Source organism: Atheta coriaria, unplaced genomic scaffold (assembly GCF_025399875.1).
Source record: "Atheta coriaria isolate IRGN ID8LTWV9N9 unplaced genomic scaffold, Caltech_Dcor_3.1 hic_scaffold_5_pilon, whole genome shotgun sequence".
Classification (NCBI taxonomy): domain Eukaryota; kingdom Metazoa; phylum Arthropoda; class Insecta; order Coleoptera; family Staphylinidae; genus Dalotia; species Dalotia coriaria.
This window is the reverse complement of record NW_027045447.1, coordinates 3,437,803-3,457,291: the sequence shown is the minus strand read 5'-3', so window position 1 is coordinate 3,457,291 and position 19,489 is coordinate 3,437,803. Positions and strand designations below refer to the sequence as shown.

Sequence of the window (19,489 nt, the reverse complement as noted above, 5' to 3'; positions counted from 1 at the left end):
TAGTTGAGCCGGAAACAACAAGTCCAAGCTCCGCCGAGATGACAACCGCCGTCACCGGTTGTTCATGTCCGGTTAACGTCGCCCGTGGCGTTGGGACCTCACCCTCACCAACAATCGTCTGCGTCCTGGCATTCCAGTGCCACAATAACACGGTGCAGTCAGCAGACCCGGAGGCTATGTAGCAATCCGAAGTGATATTACACTCGGAGCGCGACAGACAAGTGACGACGCCATAGTGCCCGAAGACGATCTGAACAATCTTCGCTGTTTCCGTAGAGAAAACGCGGAAACTATTGTCCCAGAAGCCGCACGCGACTAAAAACTTGCTGTCGACCGTGGTGACAAAGCAATTGGAGCGTATGCGTAGATTCTGGCTAAAGTTATCACCCAAATGGCGGCGCAACATTGGATTTGTACTATTATTTGTTTGCGCTGCAAATTATAACAAAACATATAAAATTATCCATTCAAACCTTTAAATACTCCCAAAACTTACACAAAACCGGATCCATTGATAGTGGTAAATTTGATCCGGCATTTTGTGGTGAATCTGCATAGCTGGGACTCTGCGCCAACGCAGCATATCCGGTATTCCACCTGTTCACAGCAAACTGCTGATGCATGGTCACCGTGACCACCGACGGCAGCGGTAACTGCGGATAGGTATTCGCCGAGATGTGAACAATCGGCGAGTTTGACAAGAACTTCATCGTCATGCAGACGTCATCAGGAATGGTAGAGAACATCATCGGAGACTATAAAAATGATAAAAATCAGTTAAAATGTCAAAATTTGACCCACATAACGATGTTATGTATGTATCACTACCAGATGCATAGCTGAACTCCTCGGCGGATGTGGTTCCATCAATAACTGTGATGGAGTCTGTCCGAAATTATGAATTTGATTCTCAATGGCTTCACGCATTACTTTATCCGTAATAGAATCCATATCAACATTTCCTTCGTACGTCAGATAGTAAAACACATTCGTCGCTCGGATAGCCTCGGGTCCGCGCTGCTTGTACCCAAAGATCAAATCGATCCATTGGTGTAATTGACATGAGACAAATTCGGACTCCAACGCCATGCGATTAATCCTCACAAACTCTTCGGGAGAATTGGCCCATGGAGGCAGCTCCACATCGTCGACAACACTACCGCTATCCTGATTACCCAAACGATAACGATTTGAATTCACAAACATCTCAGGTAAGAAGAAAAACTCCGGAATCAATTCTTTGACATCTGAAGTATCGCGTTGACTGTTCTTCCACGAAAGTGCTATAGAAGAAAAGAGGCGATCGGGATGATCAAACTTTCCGCCCTGTATGGCCAAGAACATGGTGGTCATCGGTTCCACGCGGATGAGCCAATTTAAGACAAACGTGGCAGTCGAATAGTGAGTACCATAGTGGAATGGCGGAATACTCTCATGATCCCAGGTATTGTAACGTTCTTCAAAGTAAGCGCGACGGCTGGGATTGAGAGCGCCGATGGGTTTCGAAAGGTCCCTGTAGTTGTTGGGCTGACTAAGGTCGAGCTCTTTGCTCTCGTAATTTGTCAGTACCCACGGAAAGACGGGATACTGATTGAGATCGTTGTAAGTCCGTCCTGAGGATGATGAAAAAATAACACACAAGTTAAGATTGAGAGGGGAATGAAATATAGTATATTATTTCGGGATCAAGGGGCTGGCTGGCTGGGGCCGGTACGGAAGGGTGGCGTAATCCCCAGTTGGTTACGGTGACTGAGGTGGCGTCTAATTCGACCTGACATTTTCCACCCGGCACGAAAATCCCTAAAAGGGCCTCCTCGCAAAATGAAGAAAACAAACAAACGAAAAATCCACCCCATTTTCAATTACCGTACATCATGAAATCGTGACAGTTAAAAAATGTATCTTTTCCCGACTAAAAAAAGATGTTCCGAAGAAAGTACAGAAAAATGTTGAGCTAATTGTAACCATTAACAGACGAGTAAATCAAACAGTGTCGTTTATTAATAGCGCGCGCCCGTCTGGAAATTACTTGATGTATTTGTTTTTAATGCATTTCCAGCCCCCCGTGACAAGTGTTAATTTTGCATGCAGCGTTCGACTTCACGCCCCGTCAACATGTGGAATGATTTCCCGGCGCACGCGGCCGCTGAGACCTCATCGCTTTCGATTACTGCGTCTTAATTGGATGTGTAACACGCGTGCTATTTATAAAACCCGGCGCGCTATTTTTCGCGAGCGTAATTAACTATTTCCTCTCCGGATGCGTCCCTTACCTGCTATCGTATTGAGGAACATCAAGTACTCAAAGTTGGAAATCTCGCGCCGCTGCCATTTCTGTGTCATGTTGGAATTTCGCATTAATTGCCGCGGAGACATCATACTCGCACGTCTGCTTGCAGAAAACAAACACAAAACACGTTCAATCAAAGACATAATATATTGTGACGCTTGTGATGGTTTTTGCTAACCTTGTTTGTGGAATGCCATATTTGATTCCGACGCCAACACGTGGAAGAACTTTGATGACTTTTTTCACGGTGGCTTGGTCCGGGAACGCAAAAAGTATCGATGCTATAAAGAAAAACATTACTAATCTGTAAAATGTATATATGTAAACGTCCACGTACTTCTGCTGGCCAAAAAGATTTCAATCGCAACATTCTGAAGCAGATATCTTCGAGAGAAAATCGCCCGCACTTCCGAGAAGTACCACTTGCCATGCAGATGGTCACAGTATTTCAAGACCTGTAAAGACAAAGAATTTCATTAATAACAGCCACATTAAATTGAGCTTATAGCGGCAATTAAAGCTTGTTAACGTTAACTCATAATTTTGCCGCGCGTGAGCGCACAAGATGGCCGCCAGCAGGAATAATACGCGGCGCAGGCCGAGGGAGGAGCCGTCGAGTATCATTTAATATCGCGAACATCGATCGCGCGCGAACCGCGCACATTGGTTTAATGCGCAGAGCGTGCGCGAACTCTTCGACCCCCCGCAGCACGAAACTCAACTTCACAAGCGAATTTGATACTTTTCCACAAACCAACATCTCCTACCTCATAAAATATTGAAGATAATCGCTGTTTACATCAAAAACACACAGCCAGAGAGAAAATTTCAACAAAATGGCGACCGAAAGTGCGTTCGTCGTGCAAGAGAGTACAACAATAACACTATAAATAAAATGCAATGCAAAGTAAACACATTAATAACATTTATTGACGTCTTCAACGTGTTCCAGAGGTTTGCATTTCGTGCGCGTCGCGCCGAATGCCGATGACAGAGACGAACACGGCCGTGGAAAAGAGTAAAACAATGGGCGCTGCTAGAATATCCGTCGTTATCAGGGAATGCCGATCTGGGCAGGTCCACATAAAGTAAATGTCACAGTGTCATTCGAAGAAGAGAGGATATAAATTACAAAAAGCTCTATCTTCTGAAAAGCGACGACCATTAAAAACACACACGCCGGGGCCTGACGTTCGGGCCTCAAACGAAATATAAATAAGGGTAAGACGCACACACGTTTCTCCTCAATTCGGGCTCGAAATACGCGCATAACTAAAATTATTAACATATTACCTGACGAGCATACCCGATGTGTTTTAAATGCGCATAAATTTTTGTTATACGCTCGAATTCGGAATAAATTCCTCACCGAAACAAAAAAAACAGAGGAAACTGGTGGACATTGTCAACATGGCATTCATTCCACCATAAAGGGGCAATTTATTCACGAATATTTGTTGATTACATTACTAGTAATTTAATTTGAATGTAAAAGATTAGATTTTCTATAGAAATAAAGCCATAAGATGGTAACATCTGAAGATAAAATTTTGATTGTTTGTTTCTATCAAAACGCTAAGTACAACAGCTGTTAGTATGATATAAAAAGAAAAAGAAACATTGTTATTTTCCGTGTTATAGGGGAAGGTAGCATAATTTGGACCAGCGCCTAAGTTGGACCACCACGATATCCGCGGACTGTTGATGTTTTTGCAAAAATAGACAGGCCCCTTGTTTTACTCGTATTTATAAACAATTGATGCAACTATTTGGGTTAAAACTTGCCGCATGCTTTCGTCGTGACAACAACTTTTTGTATCCTTGATTATCAAATCTATTATAACGACGTAAGTGCATAAGCTGTCAAGCTGTTTAAACGTTAGATTTCACGATTATAATTATATCATCAGAAAGCTTATTTATTTATCTATAATTTATAGTATTAATTTGGAGAGGTTATGTTATATTAAGATTGTCGTTGATCATTAAATAAAAATTCTTCAAGTTGCCCAAGTTGGACCGGAAACAGGCACCGGGTTTTTACAGGGAAAACGTATATCATTTTTTTGATCTCTTAGAAAAGCTTGTGGACGAGCACAAATCTTCGAAATGATGCAGTGTATGAAATGCCGCACTTTGGTTTATACAAAATGTGCTTGTGTTTCTGCTAAAACTAAAATTTACTATTGTGTCAATAGCCGTTAAAAAAGCATGGTCCGATTTAGGAAACCGCGCGGTCCAATTTAGGAAACCGGTTTCTTAATTTGGACCAAAAACACAATTTTTTTAAATTGAAATTTGAGGGGTATAAATATAATTTTTACTTAAACCAAAAATATCATTTTGTTGGTAAGCCTTGTGAGTTACTTTTCCGCTACTTAATTTTTATTGACAGTTTATATGTGGCTCTATAAATCAAAAAATATAAAAATGGTCCAAATATGGCTACTTTCCCCTATGATATAAAAAGAAAAAGAAACATTGTTATTTTCCGTGTTATATCACAATATCACAAAAAAAAATCCGAGTTCGGGATTAATTCCTGAATTTAGTCACAAAAATTTGTAGATTGCGTTACTAGTAATCTAATTTGAAGGTAAAACATTGAATTTTCTAAAAGAATAAAGTAATAAGACGATTCCACTTGAAGATAACGTGTTGATAGTGATAAACAGTCAAACATTTAAGTACACCAGCTGCTGGTGTGTTATAAAAAGAAGAAAATATTGTCGTTGCCCGTATTATATCAAAATATCAGAAAAATTCTCGTAATGGCTTTCCTTTAGGGAGTGAAGCAAAGTATGATTGACAAATGAAAGGTGTTGTGTAACGCTGAGGGTTCGCCATTGTCTTCCTGTCCGCGCAAACAGTGCACACCGAGAGATCCATCCATTCCCTCGTGGTAATCTCATCATCGGTGAGCTTTGCGTACCCAGCGTCCCATTAGTGCGCCCTCATTTGTTCCCTTTGTTCCCCGAGGGAATTATAAAGCCAGATTAAAAACATTTCATCGAACATGTAAGTATTTATCAATAACTCATCACTCAACTCTTTGAATCAACATTCAGTAAAATTATATGTTTTATAATTTAATAAAATAAAACATAAAAACTTTAATTTATAATTAAGATATGTTAGTTTACTAGTTAGCGTCGAGTATAGTATACTATATCATATTTCGTGTTCAAGTGCAATATCAAAACACATTTTTGTTCCACACAATGTTCTATAGTGTATGGGGAGTCCATTAAAAGTAATCGTGCACAAGGGGACACCTGGGCGCATACTGCACACCTTCAGTATTCTTCTATTTTCGGCCGTGAGGCATGTGTCACGTGTCTTCGTTCACATCACCCGCAATGCTTACTAAATACTCTAAATCCTCTCAGGGTCATAAATCTCACATGCGCATTTACACCCTCCTCTAAATCTGCACCAGTAATTCCGAAATCATAAACTCTGCATTAGGAAATGGAAAAAAAAGAGCAAACTAAGTAAGTACTTGTGCAAACTCCAACACCCCAAAGATCACTGAGATCATTAAAATTCAAATTGCGGACAGCCACGCGTCAGCATTGTTGGTGCGCGCTGATTCAGGCGAGTGTACCAGCTCAACCGAGATAAAACACGTTTTTGGGGTAGTTGACAATCGTTAGTTTGTTTTTATTACCACAGCAAGTATTTTTCTTCACGCCCACGTCCACTCATCGGTGGACAAAGTGTGAGCGTTCGTCGCCCTCGCCCTCAGGTGTGAATTTGTGTTATGTTAAAGATAAGACATGAAATAATGGAGAGTGGCAAGATTGATTAGTACCGGTTCTCCTTCGTGTGGCTTTGTTCTGTTTTGCACACACTGACTACAAAAACAAAAGCAAGAGTGACTTATCAGTTGAAGAAAATTACGACGCCGCATTAGAAATGATTAAGCTGACGTTGTTTTTAGTTCTATACTTACATTATCCATAGAAACGATCGTCCGGTGGTATTTATCGCCGGTTGGTAATCGCGTTTGTTGTGTGTATTTTATTCTCGAAAATGTTTATTTCGCCCGTGCGACAACCGCGCTAAGTGCAAATTTATGCACAAACGTGACCAGCCATAGCAACCACAAACCAAACAAAATAAAATGATAAAATTAAATTTAATTGGAAGATCTCGATTTCGAGTTAAGACCGCGTCGGTTTCTGTCGCGCGCTCGGACATGTTTAAATGCTAATTGACGTTTTTAATGAATGACCCCCTTGATAGCATGTACACGTATAATTATCGACACTGGCAGCACCGCGACTACCAAAAACTAACCAACAATATAAATGATATCTACCTGTAATTGATTTATTTTCATATTAAATTTACTATAAAACTGAATATCATAAACGTGTACGATGGGAACTGCGCGCGCTCGAAGCCCAAACAATATTTACGATCGTATTTTTCGTCTCACCGCTTGAAAAGGATAAAACTGGACGGGGCGTCGTAAAGATAAAAACGGACATTAAGAACACGTCCAAAGTATCCACGAAACGGGACGATTTTCGTACGACAACGACTACTACACACCATTGGTTATTGAAAAAACATTTCTGATCAGAAATCGGAAACCTTTCGATTACAAAAATGTTGAATATTTAAATATTTTGTCTTTGAAAATCGACAACTACATCATAATTCAGAAAAAACATCCAAATTCTAAACCTAACATAACCTAACATTTTTCCAAATGATCAATACATCAGCACCAGAAACAACATCGTAATCCAATTGTAGTTTCATTAGTCAGCAAGTGTGTTTGTTGTATAATTCGTTTATATGCCGTCTGGTGGCGCATTGCATTAGGTACATTGCAGACTGCACCCCCTTGAATAGTCGGCGAAAAGTGACAGTAATTCGGTTTTATGTAGCGCGTCCCTGTGCCACCCCTACAAATAGGCGATTCCGCATCGCTGGCCAGGATAATGTAATTTTCCTGCATTACTTATTGTCATATCGTGGCGTAAGTGCATGTAAATCGAGGCGAACGTGACCCCCGTCTGCCAAAATGATAAAATGTCATGTCTAGACACTCTTGAATCTGTAGACAAAACAAAAACCGATCGCATTCAATTAAATAGGAATGTGTGAGTTATATTTTTTCGGTAAAATTTAGCGACGACCCCACAACAAGCAGTTGATGACGGGATGTGTCCATATGGTTGTACTTATGTCAAGAATCCGGATGTGTGCAAGCGCCGGAGATATTAGGAGGTAAACCTCTGGCAGAACGAACACGTTGTATCAATTACTCAGCGAAAAAAGCTGAAAATTTCGAAAAATTTAAATCACCAAGCAAGCTGGTAGGTAATGGTGATTGTTTTAGTGGGTTTTAATTCCTAGTTCCTCTCCAAATTGCCCCAAATGTGGCATAATGAGGCGTGTAAGATGCTGGCCGGGGCACGTTTAAAATATTTACCCAAATTGCCTATAATTAACCACCCAGCAACAGCGTGCGCACATTAAAATTCTCGTCGACGACGCGCCGGCGCTTGATTTAGGGAAAAAATATGATGGGATTCGACCCGGTGTGTGAGCAGACATGAGGAACTCATAAATCTCATTTATGATGTAGGAAGTTCGGCATGTGATGAGTCTAAAGTGGGGGTGGTATTAATATCAGACTTCGCACCCACAAACCGCAAAGCAAACACTAAAATAAAAAAACAATCATTCCTGGAAGTTGAGACACGAAAAAACAAACATTTAAGATGTGCCAACAAAAAATATCATACATCTCAATCACAACTGAGATGATGAATAAACTATTAAATTTTATGACCAGCTACTAATCGTTCATTATAGCTTCACTCACATTGTCAGCACGTGCGGATTTTTTTGACGAGCACTCATCGCACAACCTCCAAAAGATCAATGAACAAACCCCGAACCAAAAGCAACACTACAAAAACGGTACAACATGAAAAAAATCACAAGAACAACATTTAAGATGTCTATCTAGGTACTTCAAGTTGTAAGTAGTATCAGCGAGGGGTAGATGAATACAAAGAACGTCAAAACTTCAAAACGGCTCCATTTTCGACGTTGGATTCCATTGTCCTCACCGAGAGGCTTACAGACGGATAATCCCCGACTGAAAAAACTTCCCTTGATACAAAACCATACCTATCTCTTACACAAGACTGACAAAAGCACAACTATAGCGCACAATTCGAAGTACCTAGTAATTCGATACAGTTACTGATCTATACTCAACAGCAGATGAGTTATTACACGGTTAAATAATTGCGAATAGATGCCCCGATTGTAGGCACAAAGTTTCCGTTTGGAGAGTTGCGCGCGCGCGAGAGTCCAAGGAGGAGTTTGATAAAAGAGGAGGCGCTTGAAGCGCGCGCAATACACCGGAAGCTCTGGCCACGCCTGCCATGCGCAAAATGCAACTCGCAGCGGGATCGTCAGTGCCCGCAGGAATCAGGACGCGCCCGCGTCCGTGCCTACCTGAGCGTAAAGCAGTGTCGCAGCGACGGCCGGCGAAACATCGAGTACGACGTGTGTGCGGGCGCCCCCGGCCGCCCATCTTCAAAAAACATGCTCGTACCCGCCGACATGTTAGCGGCGCAGTCCAAGATGCTCTACCAGATTAATAAATACTACGGCGAGCGTGTGCAGACGCGCATGGGCACGATCGCGAAGACCATCCGCGAGGTGTGCAAGGTGGTGCAAGATGTGCTCAAGGAGGTTGAAGTGCAAGAACCGCGCTTCATCTCATCGCTCACCGAATGCAACGGCCGTTACGAGGGATTGGAAGTGATCTCACCCGGCGAATTTGAGGTGGTGTTGTATCTCAATCAAATGGGCGTTTTTAATTTCGTAGATGACGGCACGCTGCCCGGTTGTGCCGTGTTGAAATTGAGCGACGGTCGGAAGCGTTCCATGTCGTTGTGGGTGGAGTTCATCACCGCTTCGGGGTATCTTTCGGCGCGTAAGATCCGCTCGAGGTTTCAAACGCTAGTGGCGCAAGCTTGTGATAAATGTTCCTATCGTGATTCGGTGAAGATGATCGCCGACACCACCGAAGTAAAGCTAAGAATCCGCGAACGCTTCGTTGTGCAAATTACACCGGCGTTCAAATGTTCCGGAGTATGGCCCAGATCGGCAGCGCACTGGCCCATACCGCATATTCCATGGCCGCACCCAAATCATGTCGCTGAAGTAAAAACCGAAGGGTTTGATCTGCTCTCCAAGGAAAGTATTGCAATGCAAGGAAAACAATCAGCAATGGAAGGAGATGCCTGGGTGTTATCCTTCTTAGAAGCGGAAAACCGTCTTTTACAAGGTGGGTGCCGAAGGAGATGTCTCAGTATCCTCAAAACGCTTCGAGATAGACACCTGGACCTGCCCGGGAATCCAGTGACAAGTTATCACATGAAAACCCTACTACTCTACGAGTGTGAAAAACATCCCAGGGAAGCCGAATGGGACGAGTCCTGTATTGGGGACCGCATCAACGGAATCTACCTGCAGCTCATCTCATGTCTACAGTGCCGACGGTGTCCGCACTATTTCTTGCCAAACTTGGATTTGTTCAAGGGAAAATCTCCGAGTGCGTTGGAGAATGCCGCGAAGCAAGTGTGGCGCCTAACTCGTGAAATGCTCACCAACACAAGGTGCTTGGAAAAATTGTAATATCGCAAAGCCAATGCTACATTCAGACGCCATTCCTATTATATCATATACCTAAGTATCTAGATACTTTGTAGGTTTGTTGTGTTTTCAACTTTGTATTATGACTCATCTCTTGCAAGTGCCATAATATCACGTGGTGATTATTTTGCTGACTGAATCGATGCTTTAATTATTAAGTAATTATTTATTTCACATGTTTTATTATCTTTGTAAATATTTTTGTATGATTGTTTTATTTACCTATATATTTATGTGCAATTAATTAAATTACTTCGAGTTGTTGAGTGTGTGCGTAATAAAAACGAGTATATGATCTAAAATTATAAAGTTTTCCTCAGTTTAAACCTAAAACAATCCAAAAATATTTAATTTTGTCCGTATTGGAAGAAAAACGTAAATAAATGCACCTCACAAATAATTTAATAATCATGTAATTGTATAACAAGCAAAAAGCAGGTGCATACAAACAGGATGTTCTCTTGCACGTTCAAAACCTTGAGAAAACAGATTGAGTTAAACCCAACTGTCGTTGATTAAACATGATGTACAATTTCCACGCGACTGAATCATGAATTAACGTTTGTCTTCTCCTACAAACTGAATTCAACATAATTTAATTAATTAAGCGCGTTTTCCACTTTTAATAAATTCACGCAAAACACGCTGCACCGGGAACCGGCGCGCTGAAAATTTATTAAAGCCACTTCGATCACAACTGGCGTGCATGCCCGCGTTAGCAATAAATACAAAAAGAAGAAAACAGCTTCGACATTAAAGAAAAAAAGCAACAGCAGCACGTCTGCAGCGTGCAACGTGGATTGGCCCATCGGAGAAATTTAAAACCTGCCTACTCTCACAAGGGGAGGGGTGGCATTCTCACCTGAGCGCCGAGCTTGGCGTTTTTTTGTCGACGCTGCCATTCGAAACGTGAACACGGCGAAGCTCTCACACACGCAACACAACACAAGAGATCATCGTGCCGGTCGCGCGCGCGCTACGAATCTATCACAGCCGCCCTCCCGCCCGCCGCCAGATAAGACGCGCACTCACACACCACCCCCACCATATCTAATCGCGACAAAGAAGAAGATATCATCCAAATCGGCCGGATGACCGCAGTAGCTATTAGAGCCGCCAACATGCTCGTACCGCCGGACATGCTAACCGCGCAATCGAAGATGGTCTACCAACTAAACAAGTACTACACGGAGAAGGTCCAAGCGCGTAAGCTGCAAGTGAGCAAAACCATTCAGGAAGTGTGTCGGGTGGTGCAAGATGTGCTCAAGGAAGTGGAAGTACAAGAACCGCGCTTCATTTCATCTCTGAGTGACTACAACGGGCGTTATGATGGGCTTGAGGTGATCTCACCCACAGAATTCGAAGTTGTCATCTATCTGAATCAAATGGGTGTGTTGAATTTCGTGGATGATGGTACCCTGCCCGGTTGTGCCGTGTTGAAGCTAAGCGACGGCCGCAAGAGATCCATGTCTCTGTGGGTGGAATTCATCACCGCTTCGGGATATCTTTCAGCGCGTAAAATGCGCTCACGGTTTCAGACTCTAGTGGCGCAAGCGTGTGACAAGTGCTCGTACAGGGACTCGGTGAAGATGATCGCCGACACCACCGAGGTGAAGCTGCGCATCCGCGAACGCTTCATTGTGCAAATAACCCCGGCGTTCAAATGCGCAGGACTTTGGCCGCGCTCTGCATCGCATTGGCCATTACCACAAATCCCTTGGCCACATCCCAATCTGGTGGTTGAGGTAAAAACCGAGGGTTTCGATCTGCTCTCCAAGGAGTGCATCGCCCTGCAGGGTAAACAATCCGCAATGGAAGGCGACGCATGGGCGTTATCCTTCTTAGAAGCGGAAAATCGCCTATTACAAGGCGGCTGCCGACGGAGATGTCTTAGTATCCTCAAAACCCTACGAGATAGACACCTGGACCTGCCCGGAAATCCAGTGACAAGTTATCACATGAAAATGCTTCTGCTCTACGAGTGTGAAAAACATCCGAGAGAGACTGAGTGGGATGAAGCGTGCATCGCGGATCGAATCAACGGTATTTTCCTGCAACTTATCTCGTGCCTTCAGTGCCGACGGTGTCCGCACTACTTCCTGCCGAATTTGGATTTGTTCAAAGGGAAATCGCCGAGTGCGTTGGAGAATGCCGCGAAGCAAGTGTGGCGGCTGACACGTGAGATGCTCACGAATTCGCGATGCTTTGAAAAGTTATAAAATGCGCACGTCTATAGTTTATTGAGTACAAAAATGTTAGCTGTTAAACTGCACCCTATTAGTAATTTATTTTCTCAAATGTATTATATTCGCGAGTGTGCGCAGAACGAATGAGTGTGTGCATGCGTGTGGTTTTTGTTTTTATTGATTTTCAATTTTTGGGTCGTGTTTCAACTCAGACTGTGATTTTAATTGTAATATAAATAAATAAACCGGATTTGTGAAGTGTACAATCGTCTAAAATGAATCAAAATGTTTTCTATTAATTATTGATTACTTATTCACATTTAGAAAGTTAAAAAAACACTACATTTCCTGGTATAAAGAGCAAAATTTAACTGCAAATTAATATTGAATTACTTTTTATTCGTCAGTGAAAAATGAGTTATTTCTTCACAGTTATACTCACAAATTATTTCTTAACAAATCTATGTAAACCTGGTAGGTAATTTTATTTTGTTGTTGTTTTATAATAATTAATCAATAACAAAGAAAATAACCCAACTACGAGTTTTAGACCGTTATACTTCGCATAACCGTACTCTATACTATATTTTCGAAGATGAGACTTGTACTACCTACTTACTGAAATACCCCATGACTTTTGTATAAATAAAATTGATTTAGTAATAAAACAAGATGCGTTTCATTTAATAACGCGCCGCATAAATTACTCCTAAAAAAACACCTAAACGAATTACGCTTCGAAATTTAATTGCATCATATCGTAGAGCTCTGCTTGCCAATAAATTGTGACCGTACAAATTCTTCATTAACTATAATAGCCTATAATTACATCAATTAAAAATTACCTGTACGCTATTTAAACTACGCGAGTGCTTTAAATCAATTTTTCCACACACTACAAGCGGCGAAAATAAAAACATAAACTATTTCCAGATTAAAAAGTGATAGCTGCCCAAATTTAATAGATACTTTAAGTAACAAAACTAACAGTAGCTTCAATTTGGAGTTTTATTGCTTGATTTTATATTCATAGCTCTTCTGTAGTCATCACCTAAGTACGGTACTAATGCACGCTGCATTTTTATACAGTCTGCTACGAAATGTAAACATTTTCGGATTTATCACCGCCTCCGCGTTGCCAACTAATAACATTCCTGTTAAAAATATCTCTTCGCTGTATGTGACATTGGCATTGCTTGGCGCGACATGTTGTGTGTTAGGAGATAAAACATTTTAAAATGGCCGCCGGGAGTGCAGTTAACATGGGGGAAATTGGGTGTAATGTATTTGAGTGGACAGACTGTATTTCCTGTACTATATCTACTGCTACACACAAACTCTTCTCGTGGAAGAGATGTGTTTTATTTTCACGACATTCGTTTGGCCCGAATAGCACTTAAACCAAAACTGTGGCGTCGACAATAAACATATCGTTTGTGTTTTGGGTTTTTCGACTTGCGAAGCGATTAGTTTAAATGTGAAGCGCTTTATTTCTTCATTATCTAAATATTCGGTAACGCCATAAAATTGACCATCAAATATCTTATTGGAAGTTGAATTTAACTCAAATGAGGTAATTATCATTATATACAACTTCGAAACTACAAGAGGTTCCAATTTTATCAATTTTACAACTGAAACGGTATTTTTTCAGAGGATAAAAAATCATGCGCTTGTTTAAATGAAGATTTATGCACTTCCACTCTGAGAAGCGCATGAAAAATGAAAAACAAAACGCTACCGCGGTGCTACCGGAGGGGAAAAAGAAATTCACGAAAATAACATCCTTAAATAAAGTTTTTATGTGCGTTTTCCCCTCGCAGGCAACTCTTAAATGAAAACAAATTACACTCGTGTTTGGGTTTGCGCCTGCCGCTCAAAAATACAAAGTGCATTCACTCTATAGGGGAGACACGTCAAAAGTCTCTAGTTTCGGCACGCAAACTTGCAACATGAAGAAATTTTCATCCAATGGGCGGCAGTTCGATAAGATATCGCAAGTGTGTTGAATGAAATTTAAAAGTAATTTCGGATTACACCAAACGGCCCACAGTCATCCCAATCACCGGTGTTCGGGACGAAGAAAGCATTTCGGTGTTCTTTATCCGTCACGCACGTCACTTGACAACTCAACATGTCCGCCGGCAGCAGCCGCCGGGATGAAATATATCCGGATAAGTGTTTGGGAACTAATACACGGCGGCAGATATGCGCACAAACGAGCATCTTACCAACCGAAAAACACACTCAAATGGAGGCGAGCCACTTAAGGAGATAAAAGGCGGCTTGCGAGTTACATTCTTAAGAGTAATTAGATATTAAAATCAATCATTGTAGTCAAACAGGAAAAACTCATTGGAATTAATTTATGCGCGCGCAGCGCTGGCTCAAATCCTTTTGCACTTAGTAAAATAAGGTGATTTAAGTTCGGGCTTCTGTTCCTACCTCCGCGTCGGCCGATTCTCTCGCGCCGGGGCCCCGTGTGTAAGGGCATTACCACGCTGGCGCCTGACCCCCTGCAGTCACAGACCGAAAACCGTGCCCCCTTCTGTGAGAGCCCTCAGCGCACGGATTTAGCCATAAAACCCACAGCTCGAATAGGTTACATAATTGACTTTGTAAACATTACAGATTATGATAGCCACAAAGTGAAAGTCAACACAAGCAAATACAATTTTTAGCCCGGTGTCAAAACTCTTAGCGCAAAGACGAGTGGTTAAAATATTACTTCTAAATATGAACGCGCACTCGCGCGATAGATAAATCGGGATGCAATAAATCGTGTTGATGGCGCCGTTAATTACAATTGAAAACAAATATGTTAGGGTGGTGTGTGTGCCGCGAGCGCAGGGTGGCAAGAAATACGACGCTTGTCACATTCGACGACTCGCTCATTGAATCAACCCTAAAATAGTCGCAAACGCGTCGCGCCGCGCGACCGTATAAATAAGTTGAAAGACAAAAAAATTCAACTTCATTTCGAGGAATTACAAGAACAAAAACCGTCGCGCAGGGTTTAAAAACATGTGCGTTGAGTAAAAATGATAAATGAATTTCCACACGATGGACACAGATGCAAATTGAAACTTTCATAAGGTGTAAGAGGTGATAAACGAACAACAGCTGAGCTCAACACTCCTTAAATTTCTACCGAAAGCACTTCTAGCTTCTTGTCTTAATATTTAGTAAATATTGTTACGATTATTACTGCATTAGCCGCGGCGCAATTTCATTCAAAATTCAGGTTTCACTTAGGAATCGTGAATTGTGTTTTTGCCACCGTGTACTCCCACCAAAAACATAATATCGCTGCAGGAGCGCAGGATGTATACATCAAAGTGGCAAAGCACCACTTAACAGTAATGCAATGTTTTGTCTGGGTAGTTGGTCCCTGGGGGGGATGTCGCCGGCGTCGGGAAAGGCCCCGGTTCCGGTCCACGCGTTTTCTACTGACAACCGCCATAAATCTCCGCCTATTTTCCAAGCGCGCACATTTGATGCGCTCCCCAGGGAGACACCACTCGGGAGGTAATCAAATTTGGATTAATCCGATGTAGTAGCGCCGTAATTGCGCCGGCCAAGGGAACAAAACACTATATTTAAGCAGCGCGGGGTGGACCCGAGGCTATGCATCAAAAAGTGAGCAATCACTAAAAGAAAGGGTCATATCTACCCGTAAATAGAAAACATGTTTCACAGCAATTCGATTAATGCGTGTTTCATTAGATAAATTTACAGTATCCTACCTTATGAACGCGCGGCAATGAATTAATTTTTAGCGTGTCACTCACCTGCAACAAACGAAATAAATTTATTAAAACCATGAATATTAATACTTTCATAAAATAAATTAAACATCATAATTAATAAGCAAATGCGTCAGTAATAAATTAAAGTATAAAATTACACAAATCTGAAATGAAAAAAAGTTCAAAGACCTGGTGAACCTGATGATTACAATCGTTTTGCCAAATAAAACCCGATCTAGTAAAGGTTTAAGGATCCTTTGTGAGCGTTTTCGATTATTTCGTGTAATAACATCAGAACATAAAGAAATAAAGCAATAAAGCGACGCATTATCACGCGTATGGATTTCTATGCGTCTCCTGTTTGTGCGCGCACGACAAACTTTTCCGTCCCCGCGATTGTCTCACACGATACGAAAAACATCTCGGGTTACAACTCGTTTATGCGCCGCCGTCCGAGATCAGATATTCTCGCACGCATCGGCTAACAAGCGTCGTCTCGTTTTTCATCCGACTATCTTTACGAATCCGTTGCGGCTTGTTTCTTCAACGAAATATGTTCGAAAAAATGTTCAAACACAATCATAAAATCATCGCTGTAGAAATTTCTTTAATTAAAATCAATGCATTGTAAAAGTAAGTAACTAACATTACACAACTAACCATTATCCAGTATTTGTATGCGCAATCAACGGTTTTGTTTGATGAATTTCACGAATTTTGCGTGTTGTGTGTTGAAACACGTGTTTGGCACCCATATTTACATACGCACATTGCTACCGTACGCCGTGTATGAAGTATGAAGAATGAAGAAAAAAAATTAAGCATTGCCCGTCAACGCTTAATCATGTGATGCATGTTGCGGGCCATTGGAGGCGATATTTCCCGAGCACCGTGCGCTATTTTCAGCCGAAAAGTGCGCCGCTAATAGTAACAAATAGGTTCGCGTCGACGGCGGGGCACGCGATTGCCTTTTACGATCGCTTAATGAGCAATACGTCCGATTAGAGGGCGGACTGGACACGTAAAACCGGCTCACGTTTGATCTGCGCGCCGCGGCCACCCCTTTAGGCGTTACCGAAACGAGCAACAAACGCAATATGCGCCTTTTTATTTACATTCGCTCGTAATAAATTATTTTCAAAGTCGCGTGTGCGTGTGCCGCGCTTAAGCCATCTTAAGCTACGAAAAGCTCTCATACATTCAACAAACTAAAATCGTTTTAAACTGATACTCAGTTTGTGAGAAAAATAAAACAAAATTCATTCGCAGTGGGAAATTTTTTCCAACGCCGGAATTTTTTCCGCCACATTTTCGAGATATTTAACAAGATGGAATTCGCCGCGGTAAAAAGCTGCGCGCCCGCAAAAAGCACGGAATAAAATCGTATAACAAATCGTCCAGCGCTGGAATGCATTATTTATCGGCCATGCTATACGTAAATAATTTAATATAATATTGTAAATGTGGTAGGATTGCTGACTAGGCGTGGAAATCAAATTGTCATGCGTATTCACGGTTGCTGCAAGTATGACTAATCAATTACCGGCTAAATGTAACATAACTACTTTCAAAAATGATTAATTACACGTATCACTTACTTAGCTGAGTGATAGATAATTTTTATAGACATGAATTAATGATTTTCAAAAATTGCAAGAAAAAAATCAAACTCACTGTTTTATAGATTAATTTAGAGCGTTTTTTTTACCGTTAAACACTACAAATTAATGCGTATTTAATCAAATAGAAAAAATTACTAATTAGATATGTGTCAAACGTAATGCCGGTTGATTTGTGAGCGCCACATGTCGAAGCAAAGCGAAACACGCATGAAATCCAACCAACGACAGAACGCAGTGAAACGAAGCGAAAACTCTAGGGTCGAACACACCACGCAACAACTCGAAATCATCTCTCAGGGATGCAGGGGTGCACAGCATCGCTCCACTGGTGCATGAAATGACAACCAGCACTCGAATAAAACCCTTGAAATTGCAATCCAATGCTTGCGCTTGGTTCGTTTTTCGGTGACTTATGATTGTGAATTCTAATTTAAATTTATGCATTGCTTGCGCATCATTAATATCGCACATCCACACAGCGCGCAAACATTTTATTTATACGCCATCCGAGTAAACGATGTAAACGAACATTCGCCCTCGGGCAGCCCACATAAAATAATATCAGACTATTATTTAGATAGCGCGTATAAATCACACCGTCGGACTTTGACTGCAAAAGGCACCGACGATGCCGACGATGCATGCATGCGCGTGTGCATTGCTCACGCGAAGAGGAACGTCTTTTATTTTACATCTCTTCTAACAAGTTGCTGAATTGTGGCGGCCGTACACACAAACATAAACATTGCATATCGGGCGCCATCGAAATTCCACCTGGCCTCATTAATTAATGAGCAATTTGGCTCGCGCTTAATTAAAACACGGAATAAAATTAAAGTTAACGTTAATTTAAAATTTCCCGTAACACTTTGTATACATAGGTATAAACACAACACAACAACGAACCGAAAGCAGCTTCCACCATTTCGATTGTTTTCAATTTCAGCGCTCGTCGGCAGAAATTGAGACGAAATAGTTTATTACAAACAGATGGTATTGTGGTCGAAATGCGTCGAATGCAAACAATGAACACGGCGTCCTTTTTTGCGCGGCATAAATAAACCAAAACAATGCGTGTGTTGTGTGGAAACCAAAGAGAGGTCTTGTCAGAAACGAACAAGGCGGCGGTAACGCTTGAGGTAGAGGAAAAAGGGCGCGCGGAATAAATAAATCCTTGCAAAAACGAGCTGTGCGCCGAGGTAAACCGGAGCCTTTGGTGGCACACAGCACATTATTAACACCGATGCAAGGAGACATTTTGATTTAATTGCGTCGTCAATGATGTGGCTCGCAGGTATTGTGGAATGCGATCGTTTGCAGTGTGCTCGCAAAAAACCACCACCATCACCAGCAGGAGGAGAACATAATCGCGGTGACAGTTTTATGGCGATCGAAAAATGCGATTAGTGTTTGCAATTAACGCGGGCGGAACGAGGTAAGATGCTCAAAACTTTCAAAAACCAGTCGGGAGATAGAATATCTCTTGTTAGAACACTTCACAGGGCATAAAAGATCCGTATCGATTTCCACATGACCGAAAACATGCTTGGGTTCTCAACTAGAAGTAATACGAATTATTAAAGAAAAAAAAAACTAATGTTAATCGACTTGTAATGAATGCAAAAGTGTATGTCAATGATTCAATGGCTCGCCGAATGAAATTGAATCAAGCACTGCCCGTTTTTTTTTATTAATGCCCGGTCGCACAGAACCAGGAATCCATCAATCATGCGCTGGGGGTACGCGTGGTTTGTGTGCTTTTTTAATAATTGTTACCGCGGGACGCCACCACTCAATCATCGTGCCCGCTGCGATAAGACATTCTCGCTTCTTTGTTTTAGCCTCGTGTCCCTTCGCTTAATATGTTATTTTTATTGTTACGCGTCGCGTCTTTCGATTTCGTTGAAAATTTCGTGCAGGCTCCGCATCTCGGATACTCTCCGAGAG

General features: G+C 41.7%; 3 protein-coding genes and 1 long non-coding RNA gene across 18 annotated transcripts in view; 2 read left to right on the top strand and 2 right to left on the bottom strand.

Moving 5' to 3' along the window:
- The window catches only part of rg (A kinase anchor protein rugose), a 103,621-nt gene that overhangs the window by 1,637 nt on the left and 82,495 nt on the right, over nt 1–19,489 (bottom strand). For all 15 annotated transcript variants that reach the window (XM_065301956.1, XM_065301963.1, XM_065301964.1 and 12 more), the window contains 6 exons: nt 2,628–2,745; nt 2,469–2,571; nt 2,274–2,389; nt 829–1,613; nt 497–755; nt 1–432 (listed from right to left, as the gene is read on the bottom strand). In XM_065301956.1, the coding sequence (XP_065158028.1) occupies nt 1–432; nt 497–755; nt 829–1,613; nt 2,274–2,389; nt 2,469–2,571; nt 2,628–2,745 (1,813 nt within the window). The remainder of the gene's footprint in view (nt 433–496; nt 756–828; nt 1,614–2,273; nt 2,390–2,468; nt 2,572–2,627; nt 2,746–19,489) is intronic.
- On the bottom strand, nt 6,301–8,532 carry LOC135792067 (uncharacterized). The gene is made up of 3 exons (XR_010548192.1): nt 8,287–8,532; nt 8,136–8,222; nt 6,301–7,973 (listed from the first exon to the last, which is right to left on the bottom strand). It is a non-coding gene; the product is annotated as an uncharacterized lncRNA (long non-coding RNA).
- Nucleotides 8,727–10,287, top strand: LOC135792338 (protein mab-21-like). The gene has a single exon (XM_065302959.1). The coding sequence runs from the start codon at nt 8,870–8,872 to the stop codon at nt 9,965–9,967; it is 1,098 nt and encodes a 365-aa protein (XP_065159031.1). The 5' UTR covers nt 8,727–8,869; the 3' UTR covers nt 9,968–10,287.
- LOC135792337 (protein mab-21) lies at nt 10,878–12,842 on the top strand. The gene has a single exon (XM_065302958.1). The coding sequence runs from the start codon at nt 11,077–11,079 to the stop codon at nt 12,202–12,204; it is 1,128 nt and encodes a 375-aa protein (XP_065159030.1). The 5' UTR covers nt 10,878–11,076; the 3' UTR covers nt 12,205–12,842.

Excerpts from the sequence above, each read along its gene's own strand:
- LOC135792337 (XM_065302958.1), top strand. The coding sequence starts at position 11,077 with ATGACCGCAGTAGCTATTAGAGCCGCCAACATGCTCGTACCGCCGGAC.
- LOC135792338 (XM_065302959.1), top strand. The coding sequence starts at position 8,870 with ATGCTCGTACCCGCCGACATGTTAGCGGCGCAGTCCAAGATGCTCTAC.